The 16,957-nt window shown below is 45.9% G+C and overlaps 1 protein-coding gene across 1 annotated transcript in view; it reads right to left on the reverse strand.

The window, feature by feature from the left end:
- Positions 1 to 16,957, reverse strand: part of ABCA1 (ATP binding cassette subfamily A member 1) — a 68,222-nt gene that overhangs the window by 33,233 nt on the left and 18,032 nt on the right. Inside the window, exons 3-6 of the mRNA XM_035891194.1 lie at positions 14,743 to 14,864; positions 10,414 to 10,605; positions 5,265 to 5,351; positions 467 to 707 (exon numbers count right to left, since the gene is read on the reverse strand). Coding sequence (XP_035747087.1) covers positions 467 to 707; positions 5,265 to 5,351; positions 10,414 to 10,605; positions 14,743 to 14,864 — 642 coding nt within the window. The remainder of the gene's footprint in view (positions 1 to 466; positions 708 to 5,264; positions 5,352 to 10,413; positions 10,606 to 14,742; positions 14,865 to 16,957) is intronic.

Here is a 16,957-nt window from a genome sequence, read left to right on the forward strand (position 1 = left end):
TGTCAAACAACAAAAACCCTCCTCTATGGCAAAGCTCCACCAAAATCCCCTTTCAGGCTAAGCCTCCACGGTCTGCCCAGCAAACATGGCGCACCCAGGTAGCCTCCAGCATTAAGAGCCACACTGCGCCGCTCCCACAACCCCACTGCATGGCACAAGCAAAATTTGTCCAGAAAAGGCCAGATTTCCAAAGGCTGCACATGACTGTGCTCCCTCTCCCCCGAAGGAGGTCCACCGCACAGCCTTCTGTGGACTCTACGCAAGGCCCCTGGGAATCCCTTGCATGTTGATATTCTCACTGGCCTTAAGGGCACGCGCAGGGGGCAGCATTCATTGCCTTTCTAAATCAGCAGAAGGTATGCTGTCCCTCAGGACCACCTGGTTTGACCTGTGGAAGTTTGGAAAACACTAGCAATGACAACCACGAAGTAGATGGGACCTTGGGCCATGCCAGGTTTACACTTACTTGTAGAGTTATCATAGAAGTTAGTTACATCATCTTCAGTGCTGTTGCCTCCAAACAGTGCTTTGTAATTGTTATCCTCATACCAGTTGAGGGATTTAATTTTGAGCCCTCCACCTTCGGGATGGCCGCATACGATGCGCGACACAGCCTGGTAGATCTGCGTAGAGGAGTTTGAGGCATTCACGTTTGTCAGGAACATCACCTCTTGCCTCATGTCGCTCCAGCTCTTCATGCTCAGCAACTGGAGGGGGAGGTGGGAGAAGAGAGTAGAAGCAGGGATAGGAACAGGATTAGCAAAAGGAGAAGATCCTGCCGCTCTCCTTCAAATCACAGGTCTGGTTTTGAACAGATGAGAATCCCCTTGAACACAGTATCAACCGTAAAGACCAGGGAAAGCACATTTCCCCCCATCACAGTGGGAGAACATAGAGGGAAGCATATTCTGTGCATGCACAAGGAACATGCCTTTGCTCTTTAGTCAGAAGGTTTCTTCTCCAGTGCTGAGGGTGGTTCCTGCCCTCTCACATGGAAGCCACTTCTCATGGTTGCACAACAGTTCATGTTCTAGTGGAGTCCCCTCACGCTGGGAGGAGTGGGGTGCATTGAGTCAGAAGAGTGAGTAAGGAACAACACAAAGCAGCTCATGGGACGCAGGCTGGATGAGCTGCAGGCCCCAGTGTCACCTGGCACAATACCACCAAGGTCAGCAAGCCTCCACTGATTTACACAAGGCGGCCAGTTTGACCTCCTAGATCAGTGTTGCTTGTCCCAGCCCCAGCACCTCCCTGCCCCATTGTCAGCAGCATTCCCAGAAAGCCCATGAAGACAAGCCCAGCTGCAGCCTGGAGCCTGATCACAGGCACGCAGTGAGCCACAGCAAGGAGCCTTCTCCTACCCAGCCGGCCTGACACCAGGCTCAAGGTGACAATGCCCAACCGGCTGGGACGATTGGTACCTCTGGACTCATTTGTCTGGCATAAGCATCTACCTGCAATATGTCATGAACAAAAGCACCAGGCGCTCAGCCTGAGACACTCACTGGAAAAATGTTGCCGTACTCAGAGGCATGGCCAGACTCACCACAATGGAAAAAGCAATGCACCTCCATGAGCACTGGGTTCACGCTACACTCGGCTGTTGCTCCCAGACTCCCTGTCTGGAGATGCAAGAACATCAGCAGAGGTGTGTCCACACAGACTAGAAGACTGTTTATCTCAGTAACCTCTGTGATGGTGACAATAAGTGGGTGTTAGGAAAAAATAAAGCAAGGGCAAGAATGCAGGATACTTCTCCCAAGTAACCTTCTAGCTTACGTTTCTTTTCGGATCAAAGAACTTCTATTTCCTAACCCTCAATGAATTTCTTCCATGGTAAACTCCTAGAGTTTTAAACATCTGCAAGTCGTTAACATCCAACACGTCACTGGAAAGAATCTCCTCTCCCTTCTCCTTGGTTAGCTCCATTTGGTGCCATGTTTTTTGCACTGGAAGAGACAGTGAACATTCAATCCCCATCTCTCTTTTTCTGGACCACTCAACTCTATAGAGCTCTGTCATATCCCCAACTCATCTCTCTTCCAAGCTGAGAAGTCCCAGCCTACTCTGTTGTTCCTTGTGTCAAGGTCATTCCACTTCTAAATGTCCTAACTGCCCTTCTCCAAGCTTTTTCCAGTTCTGCTACCCCTTTTCGGAGAGGAAGAGCCTAGATCTGTAATCCATATTGAACAGGAGGGCAATCCACAATTTTATATAGTGTCATTGTAACATTGTACAGCTGGTTCTCTACCCCTTTTAAAAAATCTTTTCTAGCATTTGATCTGATTTCTTGACTGCTACCGAAGTATCAGGTGACATTAACTTGGATATTCTTGCTGTGCTGCCCAGAACATGCACTAATAAGGGCAAGCAGAGCTGCTGAGACACCTATTTGTAACTGCTCATCAGCTGCATCCCAGAAACAACTTTGGATGCTGTGGCCCAACTGCCCTGTTTTCAGAGACAATAACAGAGTCAAAGACCATCTGCCAGTTTTGCTCACTCTCTATTGGTTTTGCCACCTTTGTTTAAATAAAATGCGGATAATCGAAGTCTAGGGCAGCTGGCAAAGCCAGCCAGCAACAATGCAGAAAGTGATGGCGTGCTGGAACAATTCAACCCAAATTCACCCAAGGAAAGCACACGTGGAGACTCTGGCCTTATACCGGGAGGCAAACCTGACCCTTTGTGTTCATCTGTAGCACTGTGCACACTTGAGATGTGCCAGCATCTGGACAAAAAAAAAAAAAAAAAAAAAAAAAAATCTTGATGCTAAATAACAGCTCCTATGTGTCACATACACAAGGAACCTCTATTTTTAGCTGCCTGAAAACACATGACACATTGATATGATGGGAGACAGCTGTGTGAACAGCTAAAGCCTGGGGATTCAGTACATGTGTCCAGAGTGACTGCTTCAAGTGCACTTTCATTTCCTAGCTACTGCCTTTGTCTGCACCCTGGTGCCACTCAAGCTGACTCCACAGGTTCAGGGTGACTGGCAGGACCCTAGCTGGCATCGTGGGACTCACAACAGCTTTTGTTCACTACATATTGCTCATGGGGATTCTTGGATTTGATGATTCCTCACCCGAGAGGTCAGGGCTGCATTTCAGGTGTGACAGTTTGAGTGTCCCGATTCAAAGGGACCCCTTGGGGTACCCCTTTGGTACCTGAAGTAAACCAGCTGATTTTTCCCCAGCAAAAAGCCAGATGTTTCAGCTAAAGTACCACAGACTCCCTAACACAAGCAAAGGTACACAAATAGGACGTGCAGCTAATTCCCATGAACGCATGAGGTGTTAACCATCTTGCAGAGGGACTGCATTAGCAAATACATTTTTACACCTAAATTTAAAACAGTTTGAGCAAGGAGCTTTGTTTCATCTTTGGCACCAGCAATTTACAACTGACATGCAGAGCTGCCCTGTTCACACCACTGGAAGCAAGCATCCCACGTGTGAAGGGTTACTGAGCTATTTCTTCTCCCAGACATCAGATCTGGCTCTGTAAGTGTTTCTTAATAGTTGCCCTTGCTCTCGGTGTTTAATCTGCCCTCCTGGGTTGATTTAAAAAGCCCAGGGACACAGATCCAATCAATTGCCATACTCAGGGACAAATGTATTGTTCAGACCATTCTCTAATTAAAATTCCTTGCTAGAAAGGCTCCTAGACATGGCACAAACAATAGTCCTCTCCACCCCCTCAAGCTGCTGCCCTTCGAAACAAGGGAGCAAGTCCCTCCTTTTCACACAGAAATCAGCCTGCCAGACAATAAGAAGTAACTTTCGGTCAAGCCATCTGGAGCAGCTCACGCTGTACGCAGAGGAAAAAGCTGCCTTTGTTTGCACAGCAATAGGGCAGAATAAAAAGTAGTCCTACCCAAAACAGTTGCCAAGCAAAAGGCACGTTACCCTGGGACCTTTTCGGCCACATCAGCAAACTGAGTATCACATGGTTTCAATTATTTTTATCCCAGACAAGAAAAAAAAGGCGAGCTTAAGTGACATAACGGGAAACAGCTGTAATCAAACTCTGAAGGGCAGCCTCCCTGCTCGCAGCAAGAGCTCTGCCACGGTCTTAACTGAAGCTGATCCTGGAATCATCTTAATTTCACTGTAAATGGGACCTGGCGGCGGGCTGTGGGACTTGGGGAGGGATGCGTGCCAGGAATTGTTGGCTGGCATGGTGCTGGCTCCCGGCAGCCGCCCCCCCGTGGGAGTGGAGCGCAGGCTAACCCGAAGTGACCCGCTCTTGTGCGTGCTCTCCGAGGTTACTGCCGTTCACGGCTCTCGGCTCGCTTGCTCTGATGCAAAGGCGGAAGCCTAGCAAGGGGAGGCGGAGGAAGAGGAGGAGGAGGAGGTGGTGGTGGTGGTGGCGGCGGCGGCGGCAGCATTGTTTAGTTTAGAGGGTTGTGATTTCTGCTTCGGGGAGAGCATGTTTTTGCCTAGCAGCAGTACTTGCAAAGTCAGAGCCAGCCAAAAAGCAACTAAGGTAAGTTTCTGGCTCCAAAAAAAACCCCCCCGGTTTTGGACTTCAGGCTTCAAGCAGGCAGGGCTTTTTTCTTAATCCATCATTTCACATGCAAAAACAAATACCTGCAGTCTCTAGAATGTCACTTTGCCTCTGCAAATCGCTATTTATATTTTGCCAGCGTCTTTCTCAGCCAGTGTTGTGATGCCATTGCACTGAGTGCCCCACAAAGACCAGAAAACAATCTCTGCCCCCAAAAGCTAGTTAAGAGCAAACAGTAACCTATAGTTCTAATTCAGATTAGAGCAACCACAACACCTGTTCCACATGCCATAGCCTTACCACACCGAAATCAGTAGGTACAACCAACTAACAACCCTGACGTGGTTGGCAACTAAGTGAAAAAAATACAAAGGAGGCAAACCTCCACATGCAGTTTGCAAGGCACTGCTAGGCAGCAGATGTATTGCAAGCTCAACAGTTGCTCAACTGCTGAGAAGGCAAACCCCACAGAAAACATCTTAATTCTGGCTCCTCCCATGAGAACCCAACCTTTAGCCACACATCTGATAAACTCCTATGGCGGCTGTAACTTGAAGTGCCAAGAGGTTGCAAAGTGTGTGCTGCCTCCACTGACGCAGGGAGAAGCGGCACAGGAAGAAATTTCAAAACAAGCCAGGGATTTGACTTTGAGTTGCACCAAGGAGCACCAAGATGCTCCTTGTACTCGGCTGTAGGCTAAGACAGCAACCACAGCGATAGTGCTCTGCTGACACGAAGGCGCTCCTTACCTCTTTGACAAGCTTCCCAAAGCTCTCTCTCAAAGATTCCACAGCTTCTGACAGATCATGCAAGGAGGAATTGAAAGAAATTCGTCTCTGCGGGAAGAGAGAAAAGGAAACTAGAAGTCACTGCAAGGCACCAACAAAGAAATTAAACTCTTGTAAACACTCTTGAACAACAGAAGAGTAGTAAGGACTGTTTACATGGCAAAATTCTTGATGGGGAAGACAGAGCTGGCTGGCTGTGCAACCTTGAGCTTACAATACCCTGGACTTCAGAGCCCCACAATGCTGGTGGGGACACCCCTTTCCCTCCTCACAGGTTAGGTATGCAGATGTCATAACCAGAACTCCCAATAAAATGCTAAATGCATGCATGTACACTTACAGTGCAAAGGATGGCTTGCATTCCAGGTCACAAAACCAAGCACAGCCTACAGGACAGCATGGGGACAGACCTGAAATCCTGCAAGCCAGTGCCAAGAAGGGGATGCAAAGTCTACACATGGGAGGAAAAAACCAGTTGGTAGACACAAGCTTTCAGTGAGACTCCACGGATACCAGCTCAGATACAGAGAACTCCAGCTGTAGTGTACATCATCATCATTGCTCAGGTCCTCCCATCAGGAGGGACTGACTTTTTTTAATCTAAACCAAGGATACATTTTAAAACAACCAGCTTCCATGAAATAGCTGACACTCGCCCTCATCCACAAGAGAAAGACTGACAGGTTTCCAGAAGTAGAAGGCGCAGCTTTCAGGCAACTATTTGGTCTAGACAGGGAGCTCTACGTGTAACTGGTGGGCCTGGGCTTTGGTTTGTGGGGTTCTTTTTCCCTTCTGTTCACATATCTGCATTATATTGTACGGGAAACATTTGGACACAATCCTTCTTTCAAGGGAATGAAGATTAAAATAATTTCCTAAGAGTTCACGTTAGCAGCTACACATTGCAGCATTTGAAAGCATGCTAAAGTTACAGCATTGTGACACAGAGAAGCAGCCAAGGCCCTTGATTTTAGCATGCATCTTCTGGGCTGAAGCTTTTAATTTCCACATCTTTCCTGGGGTAATTTCTGGAAGCAAAGTCTGGAGGCTTTCACGTGTCATAGCTGATTTAGCTGGAGGATGGTAAGACCTGGTCAGTGCGAGCTGGTGTAAATGGGCAGTGTTCCACTGATCTGATGGTGCATTTAAGACCCAGCTAACTTTTCTGAGTGCACAGTTAGTGTCTGCTCCAAAGCCTGTTGCAAATTCAGGGAGGGTCTCTATAACCTCTATGGATTTCTACTAAACAAAGTCCTTAAGAAAAGCAATTCAAACTCCCCACAAGCTAAGACCTTCAAGACATATTGAAAGAAATATAGTCAGGAAATATCAAAGCTACATAGCTGCACTACCACTTCAGCAACAAGACAAGATAGAAACTCCTATGCTCATGCGTAACGCTAGACGTACTTGTTCAGCTCCATATACCTCATCAAGCTCTACACAGGTTTGTGTGTTTCACTGTATTCAGAGGTGATTCAGGGACAGGGTGGATGAGAAAGAGTTTTCTGATGATACTAATTGGTTCAGAACAGTGAAGAGTCAAAAGCCAATTGCAAAGGATTAGTGAAAGGCCTCATGCTGACACACTGTTATAAAGTGCCAGACAAAATTCAGTGCTGCAAAGTAAAGTACATAGGGAGAAGACAGTTCTACCTTAAGATACCCTTTGACGGCTCTGAACTAGCTACTGCCACTCAGAAAGGGAGATCTTAGAATTGCAAAAAACAAATCAACATCGATATAAATCCACCGTGCAATCAGGTACTAAGGTGCAATTTTGCATCCTCCATCTCCGAAGGAACAGAAAAAGGCGACAAGTATGACTCAAGATAAGAATGGCTTCTGAAGGAAAAACAATAGACCACGATTCTTCCAATGGGCCCTATAATGACAAATGGAGTTTATGACAGAGGTCTGTAAGATTACAAGCGAGATGAAGAATGGGAACAGCTCATGACTGCTCACTGCGCCTTACCATACAGGACTAGAGGGCTTCCAGTGAAAAGATCAGTTTAAAACAAACCAAAGGAGCTACTGCACACACAAGTTGGTCAAAATGGAGAAACCCTGTAGACACTATGCAATGCCGAAGGTACCAAAAGTTAATGTGGGTTTGAGAAAAGCTTAGAAGAATTCATTAAAGGCAAAAAAAAAAAAACCAACTTACCAAGTGCTGTTAAACACCAAGATCCCAGCAGTAGCTGAGGAAGTCTGAATTGCAACCTACTGAAGACCAGGACATAACACTGAGGTACTGTTACTATATAATTGCCCCACGCCTGTGTTCTTTCATATGCCTCTGTTATGGGCCACTGCTGGAGTAGCGCTCAGGGGACACTGAGCCGAACAGGACTTTGGTGCAACCCAGTATGCAAGTCTGATGTGATACAAGAAGCTTGCAAACCTTACCCTGAAATGTGACAAGAACCCACCTCTCCTTTCACACCCTACTACCCTGACCTTTCCTCCTTAACAAAATCACAGCACTTTCTTTTAAAAATAAGTAATTCCTTAACAGTGCCATGACATTTAGAGTTCATGCATTTCACCATGCACACACTTTAATTTCCTTTTTAAAAAGAAATATCTCTGTCCATAATTTGCTAATAATCAGTTTTGCTGTGAGCTACCTAGAACACTTAAAACTTCCCTCAGACTGTAAATGCACACACACTTTAAACCGGCAGAAGCAGGTGTTGACATTAGGGTCTCAGCCCACACACACATGCCCTGACCACTGGGTTCTCAAGCTTGCACCCTCCCCTTCATGTTTCGGCACAAATGCTTTTGTAAGCACACAGTCAGGTCAGTCACTTTTAATCCGGATCAATTCCGTGATGTAATTTACTGCATCATCTTGCAGAGAGAACAACAAACAGGAATGCACAGGGGCAGGAACAAGCAGGTGGATGCTGGCCTGAGTCTTCTGGATTAAGGTAGTTCAAGAAACTATAGCCGCTCTACTGCCTGGATATTTGAGCAGCAAAACCTCCCATTTTATTGTTCAAGCCCTTGGTGTTGAATTTATGCAGTCCTTGCACACAGTTGCAAGTCCTTTTCACCCCACCTGTATTGACCTAATCACATGAAGATGTTGCCTCTCCATAAATCACAGAATGCTGCAACCAGTGGACCCCTGGTCCCACCACATGAGCCAAAAACCTGCCTCTGGATTGCTGTTGAACCTGTATTTGATTTGGCCCTTACTTTCACTTCCTGAAATGCCATGCTGTGAAGTACATCAAGGGGAATAAGCAAAAAAATTAAAAATAACGCTCTGGGCAAATTGTTGGCATTGGTTTACAGGCTCTGTAGTATATACGGTGCATGCTAGCTTACTGTGCATGTCCAAGATTTGATCCACAGTGCCCTTAAGCTATAGCAAAAGCCTTCTTTGTTCACAGAAAGCTCCCTCTTTGTTCAAAGATGTTACTGCAGGTCAAGGCACTTTTTAGCCTCCAAAGACACCGAGTTTCAAACGTGTTGGTTGTGATCCTAGAGTTAGTTTATTCATTTTGCATGGCCACACTGAAGCCAGTTGGGTTTTGTTTCACTCACTGATGCATTGCAGCGGCTTAACTAGCGGGTAGCCTGTGATATTTTTCTGAGGAAGACTGTGGACGTTTACAAGACAGTGTACAATACACAGCAGGTTTAGAACTGCTGGCTTCTGGACTCGACCTTTTTTTTTTTTCCCCTCTGAAGCCAAGATCATGAGCCAGCTTCTCAGAAGTCCCCCCAAACTGCACAGAATGTCTTAATCCACTTTGCTGCTGCCAAGTGGCACACAGAGTGGTTTATGACTCCTTTCTTTCACCAACAAACAATATAGATGTAACAACACAGTTACACTCAGTACCCGCTTCTGTCAGCTAAGTTGTAGAGACTTTCATAAATGAGAAAAGCGAGGCTGAGTCTCCAGAGGGCCCAGAAGACCAATACTGAGTTGTACTACAGCTAGCTGTTTTCATCCCCCTTGGTGCTCAAAATTCTACCATCTCTGAATGAATTAAAGTAAATGCGTGTATATACATCTAACTGAACACAACTGCTTATAGCCATTTGTTTTCAAACAGCCCATCTTTGTTATGGGGACAATTTTAGTGCTGTTACCTCATTTCTTAACGCTCATGATTATCTCGCTTTTCCAGCAGCATAGAAAACATGCAGATGGAGGACACGTGGAAAACAGAAGATGAGCTGTGGAGAGAAGTAACTGACCACTACGTACTGTGCAGAACAGTAATATGATTCCACGACTTGATAATGACCCTCTTCGACTGGGGACAAAGCCAAGCAAGTGGTACAGGACTTTCGGTCCTGAAAGGCTCATCAAATCTGGAAACTCACACAACCAAAGTGTTTCTTCCAGAGCAGACAATAGTGTATTTGTTTTAGTGGGTAATAGAGTGGGTTCTGTGGTCCCTCCTTCTCTCTACCGGTACTTCCAGCACTAATTTCCTCAATCTTTTGTATTTTAGCAGACCTATAACAAAGCATCACTGGGGTTTCCTAGATAAACAGCTTAGTCTGCTCCAGTCTCCAATCATCCACTAAATAATGTATTTTCCTGAAGTGAATTCAATTCTTGCTCCAAACCCCATACAGTTACTCAACCTTTGAAACAGGGCTTTAAAACTTGACTCTTCTTTGTGTGATTCAAAACTGCTCCAAGGTTGCGGCTTGCCGCTGAATAGAAACTTGTGCACTCGGTGGCCCTATGGTGAGGGGAGGTGATGGTTTTAGCGCTCAGCACAGGCCGGTCTAATATCTGGGCTTATTTCAGACAAGACAACATCTGACCAAAACACAGGGACAACCAAGAGCCTGTTTGTTACCATGTAGCATAAATATTTTCCTCTTACCAAACTGAACTGCGGACCACACACATTTATGCTTCACAAGTACCACACTGCAAAGGAAAGGCTAAGAATGACAGGAAGAAGCAGTATTGTTCATGCTCCAGTGATAAAGACCATCCTTCTTCTTTCCTACTGCTAATGAGCAGTTCACTCTGGAGATACAGGGATGAGTTCCTAGACTGAAAGCCCTTGGAAATGTCACTGTGTCAGCGATAGCCTCTCACAGGTGGGACCAGCGCACTCACCTGAAGGGGCTTCAGAGGATTCAGGTTAGCATGGAATGTTTGTTCAGCTGCATGGAGCCTTTCCTTTGGCAAGGCACAAATGAAGGCTTCAGAGTCCATGGCCACCGTACGATTTTGGATTGTAAGAAATTCAGACAGGGCTGAGCTATTGCAGAGACCTTGCAGTCGCATTCGGTAACCAGACACAATGACCTGGAAAAGAGGGGAAAGCACGTTAAGTCTCCCTCTGTGCAAGAGTCATAGCACAAACCTGGTTATCACCTAGACAAAATCAACCACTCATAACATTTCCAGATAGAGGTAAGAAAGCATTTTTCTCTACAAGTTGCATGGCCCTGACCCATGTGCAACTCCATTTCAAGAAAAACATGTTTCCCTGCTGAGTACATTGGGGAGAAGTCCTCGGCGAGGCAGGTCTCTCTCCGATTCTCCGCACACATGCACAGAGCAGCAGCGATCCTGTCCTCCACAGCAGCCATTTCCCTCAACCAAGGGTACACATGTTGCCCAATCTTCAGTCTTCTGGGAACTGAGCCACAGAGACAAAACAAGGCTTGTGACCAGACACAAGTCTGGCAAATGTATGTGAAGGGCAAAAGACCTATGTCCCAAACTCCTTAGATATATCTGCCAGATACATTTTCTGTGCTGTTCTGCATCAGGATCACCTTCTCCCTTAGCTCTGAAGTATCTCTTTACTAACTGCTGAGCAAAACATTTTGCAGTGTTTTGGGGCAGATAATGTATCAGTGAAAAAAAGTTATCTTACTGGCTGCGCAACAAACAAGATTATATCTAGAGTCTTCTTTCACAGCTGTATTTTACTTAAGGTGATGGTTTGCTTCTCAGTCATGTTCCTAATCCACAAGCCACCACCTTATTCATGAAAGAAATGCATCAAATCCCTCTGAATTACCACCAGTCCCTTCCAGACCTGATGGCCTAGTTTATTTTAGTTTCAGTTTAATTAGTTTCAGCTACAGGATTTAAGTTTGCTGAACAACAAACAGGTACATGTCAAACAGGTGCTCACCTCACAAAGGTGATAAACACAAGGAAAATTTGGAGTCTTCCATCAGAAAGAATTTTTTGTTTGCCTTGGAACTAGATGGAGGGAACAATTTTATTGCAAATGCACAGGGAACGACAGCTTTACACTTCATTTCTTCTTTCTGTCCTTTTGTAACACCCAGCGTGCATTGCCCAACTTCCACCAACAACTAAAGAGGATTGATCTAGATCCCAGAAGAGTTAACAGCTCCTGAATCACCCCAGTAAGTCTGAAAATGTTCTCAGCTTTCAAAACCAAAAGCGCCTCAACAACCTAGGGGGAAGAAGCGCAGTATTTTCAGAAAACAAGCCGATGGAACTGTTAGGAGAGGGAAGAGATTTATAATGCAACACTTGTGCAAACCTTTAACTTTAGCCTGCATCCATATCCTGCCAAAAATAGGATGTTTCCATACTGCATGCTCAGCTGAATAAATGTGATAGCTCTCACATCAAAAAAGCTGGCCTTTTGAAAAAGTTTGGATGGCTTTTTTTGCCAGCAGAGATACTACCACCATTGTAGCCAAGCTTAAAAAGGGATATTCCCGTGGCACTGGAATGACACTCAGGAGACCTGGGATCAGTCTAAAGTAGCTTCCCTGGCTGGACATACAGAAAACCAGTGTTGCCCAGGGCCTCGATGCTCACTCAGAAAAGTGAAGGTGAACAATCCCTCCACCATCCCCTGCATCTGTCCACCTTTTTCACTCAGATTTTAAGCTCTTCTGGAGAAAAGCCACTCTTGCCAAACACAGTGGGGTCCCACAGCATGGGACCTTGAGGCCTGCCTACTCTCCCTCCTAACTAAAACGCAAGCCAATTCTCTGCAACCATTTCAAATCATCTGAAGCCATGGCGTTTTCAACAGGCAAACATATTCTAAGTGACAGGTTAAGTCCCCTAAGGACTCTCAAAATGCCAGGCTTGTGCCTGAAAGCAGTCACAGGTGACTGTTTTGTGCTCACAGGTCCATACCGTTCTCTCCTGGGACTGTCCCTGCTGTACGGAACAGGAGGATCTGTTCCAGGCAGCATACCTCCTGGCCACGCTACAGCCCCGGCCCAGGATCCCACTGTGCCCCTGCCACTTTCCACAGGGATGGGACCCACTCCTGCCCATCCAAGCCACGTTACAGCTGTCTGGCCATGCCTGGACGGTGGCAGCATGCTAGACTTGGTTAGAGAGATGCCTGCCACTGCTGATCCAGGCTCCTTCCAAACCTCACACCCTTCTGAGCACACCTGCCACTACCAGAGAAACACAAAGTTGAGCCACTCGGCCCCTAGAAGCAACATGCCCATCAAGACAAGGCTTTGGCCATTTGTACGTATTTGCACTGTATTCAGTCTGCTGGATACAGGACCCTGCTTGGCATATTGGAGTACTGTCACTACAGCAACACCAGTGAACAGCAGTCCCATCTCCTTGGTGATCTCAGTTCCTTGCCTGCTTGCAAATCCTAACTTCTGGGCTTGTTGAACAACCACAAAACACAAGCAGACTGCAGGTGTACAGGCTGTATTTGCTGACAGAGGTTTGCATACTCTGAACAGGCCCTTCTATATGACCTTGTGAATGAAGCTGTGACCCACTCACACAGTCAGAGACCAAACAACTACTGCCTGTTAATACTGCAGTCACTATGCAGCTCAGCAGCGAGGTCAGATCTCTACCCCTGATCTTCAGCAAAATAAAGGGGTCCATTTTGTGAGTCAGATAAAAGTCATCCTGCAGGAAGAGAGAGAACTCTGCCTCTTAGTTATTATCTGTATTAGAAAAGTGCCCAAAGAAAGATCTGGTGGGCCACTGCTCTCCTCTGCAGCCTACTGCCCTGTTGCTTAGATTAGCTCCTCCTGCCATCCTGCCAAACCACTGCTAAGACTAAACAACATCGCTCCCAGTGTCCTGGCAGAATTAGCACAAGAATTCCACAAACAAGAACAAAGCTTAAAGCATTCAAGCAAAAACTAGCCAACTGATTACCCCTCCACCACCCTTCAGATACATTATGTGGATAAAAGCTAAGTTTTTAAGTTTTTCTTCTTCTTCCACGGGCTTTGCCGTATACAACCAATGTAATAAGGCAGTCACATGATGTAAGGTCAGAGCTAGTTTTTTTGCCTTTTTGAAAATCTTTCTGCCTTTCTACCAGTTTAGGGAAGATGACTACGTTGCTGTTGCTGAAGCCTTCTGGTTATCCTTGCAGAACCATCCGTAGTACGATTCTGTTTTAATCGAGCATGAAGTTCAGGCAAATTAGTTTCAAGTAAAACAAAACTTGCAGCCTAAAATGGGCAAGACTTTTTTTTTTTTCACTTTACTTTTTTGTAGTAGAGCATATCCCTAACTTGCAGGATTCATTATCAAACTGCACTAAAACAGATGGCTTGATAGAGTTCACTGAAGAACGAGACAATGTGTGCGAAGGGGTACAGCACCTGTAACTACATGAAAACAAAGTCTACAAGGACTATTCATCAACTCCACTTCAAAGACAAGATCTGATCTGGGGTTAGAAACAGACTGGATTTCCTCCTCCTTTTGCACTGCTGTAAGAGAACTACAAGTCTTCCTTTGAAGTCTGAAGCAACCAGTTCCGACTTCTGCATTGGAAAGGATGCTGGTGGACTAATTCATCCAGCCTAGCAAAAAACATGTTCTGAGGCTGACAATGGTAGACAACCATCCCACGACTTGGGATGTGGGCTCCAGCCCATTGTCACCACTGCCTATGTTTGTGAAGGCAATCATTGGAGCACTCAGAAGTTTCATTTCCGATCAGGACTCATTTATACGACATAATGTAGAAGTTTACTGTCTGTCTTGAAGAGTTGGCCGCAGACTTGAAAAGCATGCCTCCTTCTGCTGCACAGGAATTCTGCACACAGAAACCCTGCTCCAGACCATGCTGAGTAACCAAAACCATGACTTCGTTTTTATTTCTAATCAGAGTAGAACAGTTTGAACAGCACTAGCAACCTAATCAACATTTTATTTGGGTAAAAAAAAAAAAAACCACAACAAAACAGGAAAGAAGAAATTCAATTTAGCCTGAAGGCTATTTTCTCACGCAGATCAAAACATCTGCATGTGGGTCAGAGAATTCTTTTACAGCTTACAACCAAATAAGACATTAAATTGAGGGCAAGAAGGAAGAGAGAAGCAGGGATTAGATTTTCTTCTGTATTTGTACAACACAGTCCTGCACTGTGGATCTTGGCACTATGGTTAAACAAACAATAGACAAGCATTATGTTAGTGGTTGAAAGTGCTGTTTACCTGCTGGAGGTTGACCTCTGCGTCCAGTAGCTCCTCTACTGTAGATGATGGCATGGACAGATTATGATGGAGGAAGTCTGAGAACGTCTCATTGTCAACCAGGAAATCCCGAAGTTTCAAGTCTGGAAAGTGACAAAACAAGCAGCATTCTGGTCAGGGCAAAGCCAAAAGGAAACTCACGTGAGAGCTCTGAACAGGAAAAGCAAAGCTGACAAATGGGGGAGAGGGAATTACACAAACCACAGCGCAAAGGGAAAAGAGGAGCTGCTGGCAAAGTGCTCTGAGAACTTGGCAGCTTTCAGAGATGTCAATCCATGATGTCTTGATCTCAAAAAAAAAAATAAAGAACCTTTAAAAACAACTCCCTTTAACATTATTACTGCAGCTCAATTTGCACATACGAATACAGAAGCAGCAGGGCACACCAAGCTGCTCCCCTGATCTGGGGTGAAACCTGCTCCAGCATTAGCCTTGCACAAAGATTCAGCTTCACTTAATCCCTGTGTTGTTACTGAACACGGGACTGAGCTGATGCACGGACCACTGAGGGATTTACTAGCTTGTGTTTAATTATGTTAACAGTAGGCATACTCTACCATAAATTCAAAAGTCTGACATATGTAGACACACAGATATGATACAGAATCGCATGCAGATCTAGGAAGCAACCTTAACAACTCAGCAAAATTTCTGCAAATGCTTTTTAATTCCATTTTCTTTCCCAAAAGCTTCACTTTCTGAAGCCGTTGGCGTTTCAGCTCTTGGCTTTAGAACAAATTTGTATCCCTGTCACAGCAGAGGGGAACCATCTGGAAATGATAATCCACATACGCTATTAAAAAGTTCACAAACCTGGAGCTTAAGCAACTGACCCTCACACTGTTTTGGGTTGATCTGTTTCTTTTTAAAGGGAGAGAGGACAATTCTATCTTTACTATGCTTAAATAAGCAGCGTTGAGGAAAGCAGCTATGCCAGGAGGAGCTGAGAGAGCAAGTCTCATGGGATTCACTGGGGTGAAGATTTCCAGGCTAAGCCAAGCCAACCAGCTAGGCGTCATGCTGCTTTGTCTACTCTAGGAAGAGAGGATGCTGCAGCCCACGGCAAACAGGGGAAAACGTGGAGCCCTAAAGGGAAAGCAATGCAAGGGAGCCCCAAGAGTTTGTACCTTCTCCCTCCTGAAGTTGTAACAGAATGTTCCCCCCCCTCACCCCATTTCATGTTTTTTTTTGCTTAGCTCAGCGGGTGATACCCTCGAAAACACCCAACCCTCAGGAAAAAGCACGCTGGGCCCTCAGGGTGCCATGGGTGGCAAGAGGGAGGCTGGTGGACCGGGTGGCACTTCTGCTTCCCCGTGCTCGGGGGAGCTTGGCAGAGCAGCCGGCGAGGGGAGGAAGCCACGCGCTCTGCTCTTGCGGCACGAAGCGCGCAGGGGTTACTGACGGTCATTGCTCTCTCGTCTACATATCCAGTTACAAATTCCCCGTTGCCTTTTTGTTCCACGCGAAAAAGTAAATCACCCCCCCTCTGCTGAGGCGATGCAGAGGTTACTTTGGGTCGAAAGTTTCTCCCTCGCCCTCCTTCTCTCCTTGCCCAGCAATACACTGGCTTTGACCACGCCGTGCAAACGCCCCACTGCACCCCACCACCAAAATCCACCACCATCCCCTCTCCCAGCCCAGGGAAAGGCTGGGAAAAGACCCAGCTCCTGCAATAACATAGAAACGTCCTCTTCCTTCCAGCAGAGGCTAAAGCACCCTGCTTCACCACAAATGGAGGAAAAATTCCCCCCCACCCTGATTCCTTCGTTACTTCCTAAATGCGCTGAACTCCCCGAACACTTCTGCAGCTTGTTTATTTTTTGGTGAGATCATCAACAGATCGGAAACTCAGACGGACAAAGGGGTAGCTGGCTGAAGGCACACTGGCATGCAGGGATCAGATGCTTGCAAGCTTTTTCATTTAATCTGTCCCCGTTTTGAAGTATTTTTCAAGCTCCTCTTAAAGGGCCACACACCTTTTAAAAAAAACTGTAACCAAGCAGTAATTCTCTTACTCTCCTGTTTCCTCATTGCTGTTTTGCTTTCAGGTTTGCCTATGCTTTTTTGTTTGTGGGTTTGGTTTGGGGTTTTTTTGCCATATGGATAAAGGATTTTCTTGGTCAGGAACATACTCCATAGGTAATTGCAGGAAAGCCAGCTGAACTACATTGGGATT

The sequence above is a fragment of the Egretta garzetta genome, unplaced genomic scaffold, assembly GCF_000687185.1.
Source record: "Egretta garzetta isolate BGI_Z169 unplaced genomic scaffold, ASM68718v1 scaffold693, whole genome shotgun sequence".
NCBI classification, from domain to species: Eukaryota; Metazoa; Chordata; class Aves; order Pelecaniformes; family Ardeidae; genus Egretta; species Egretta garzetta.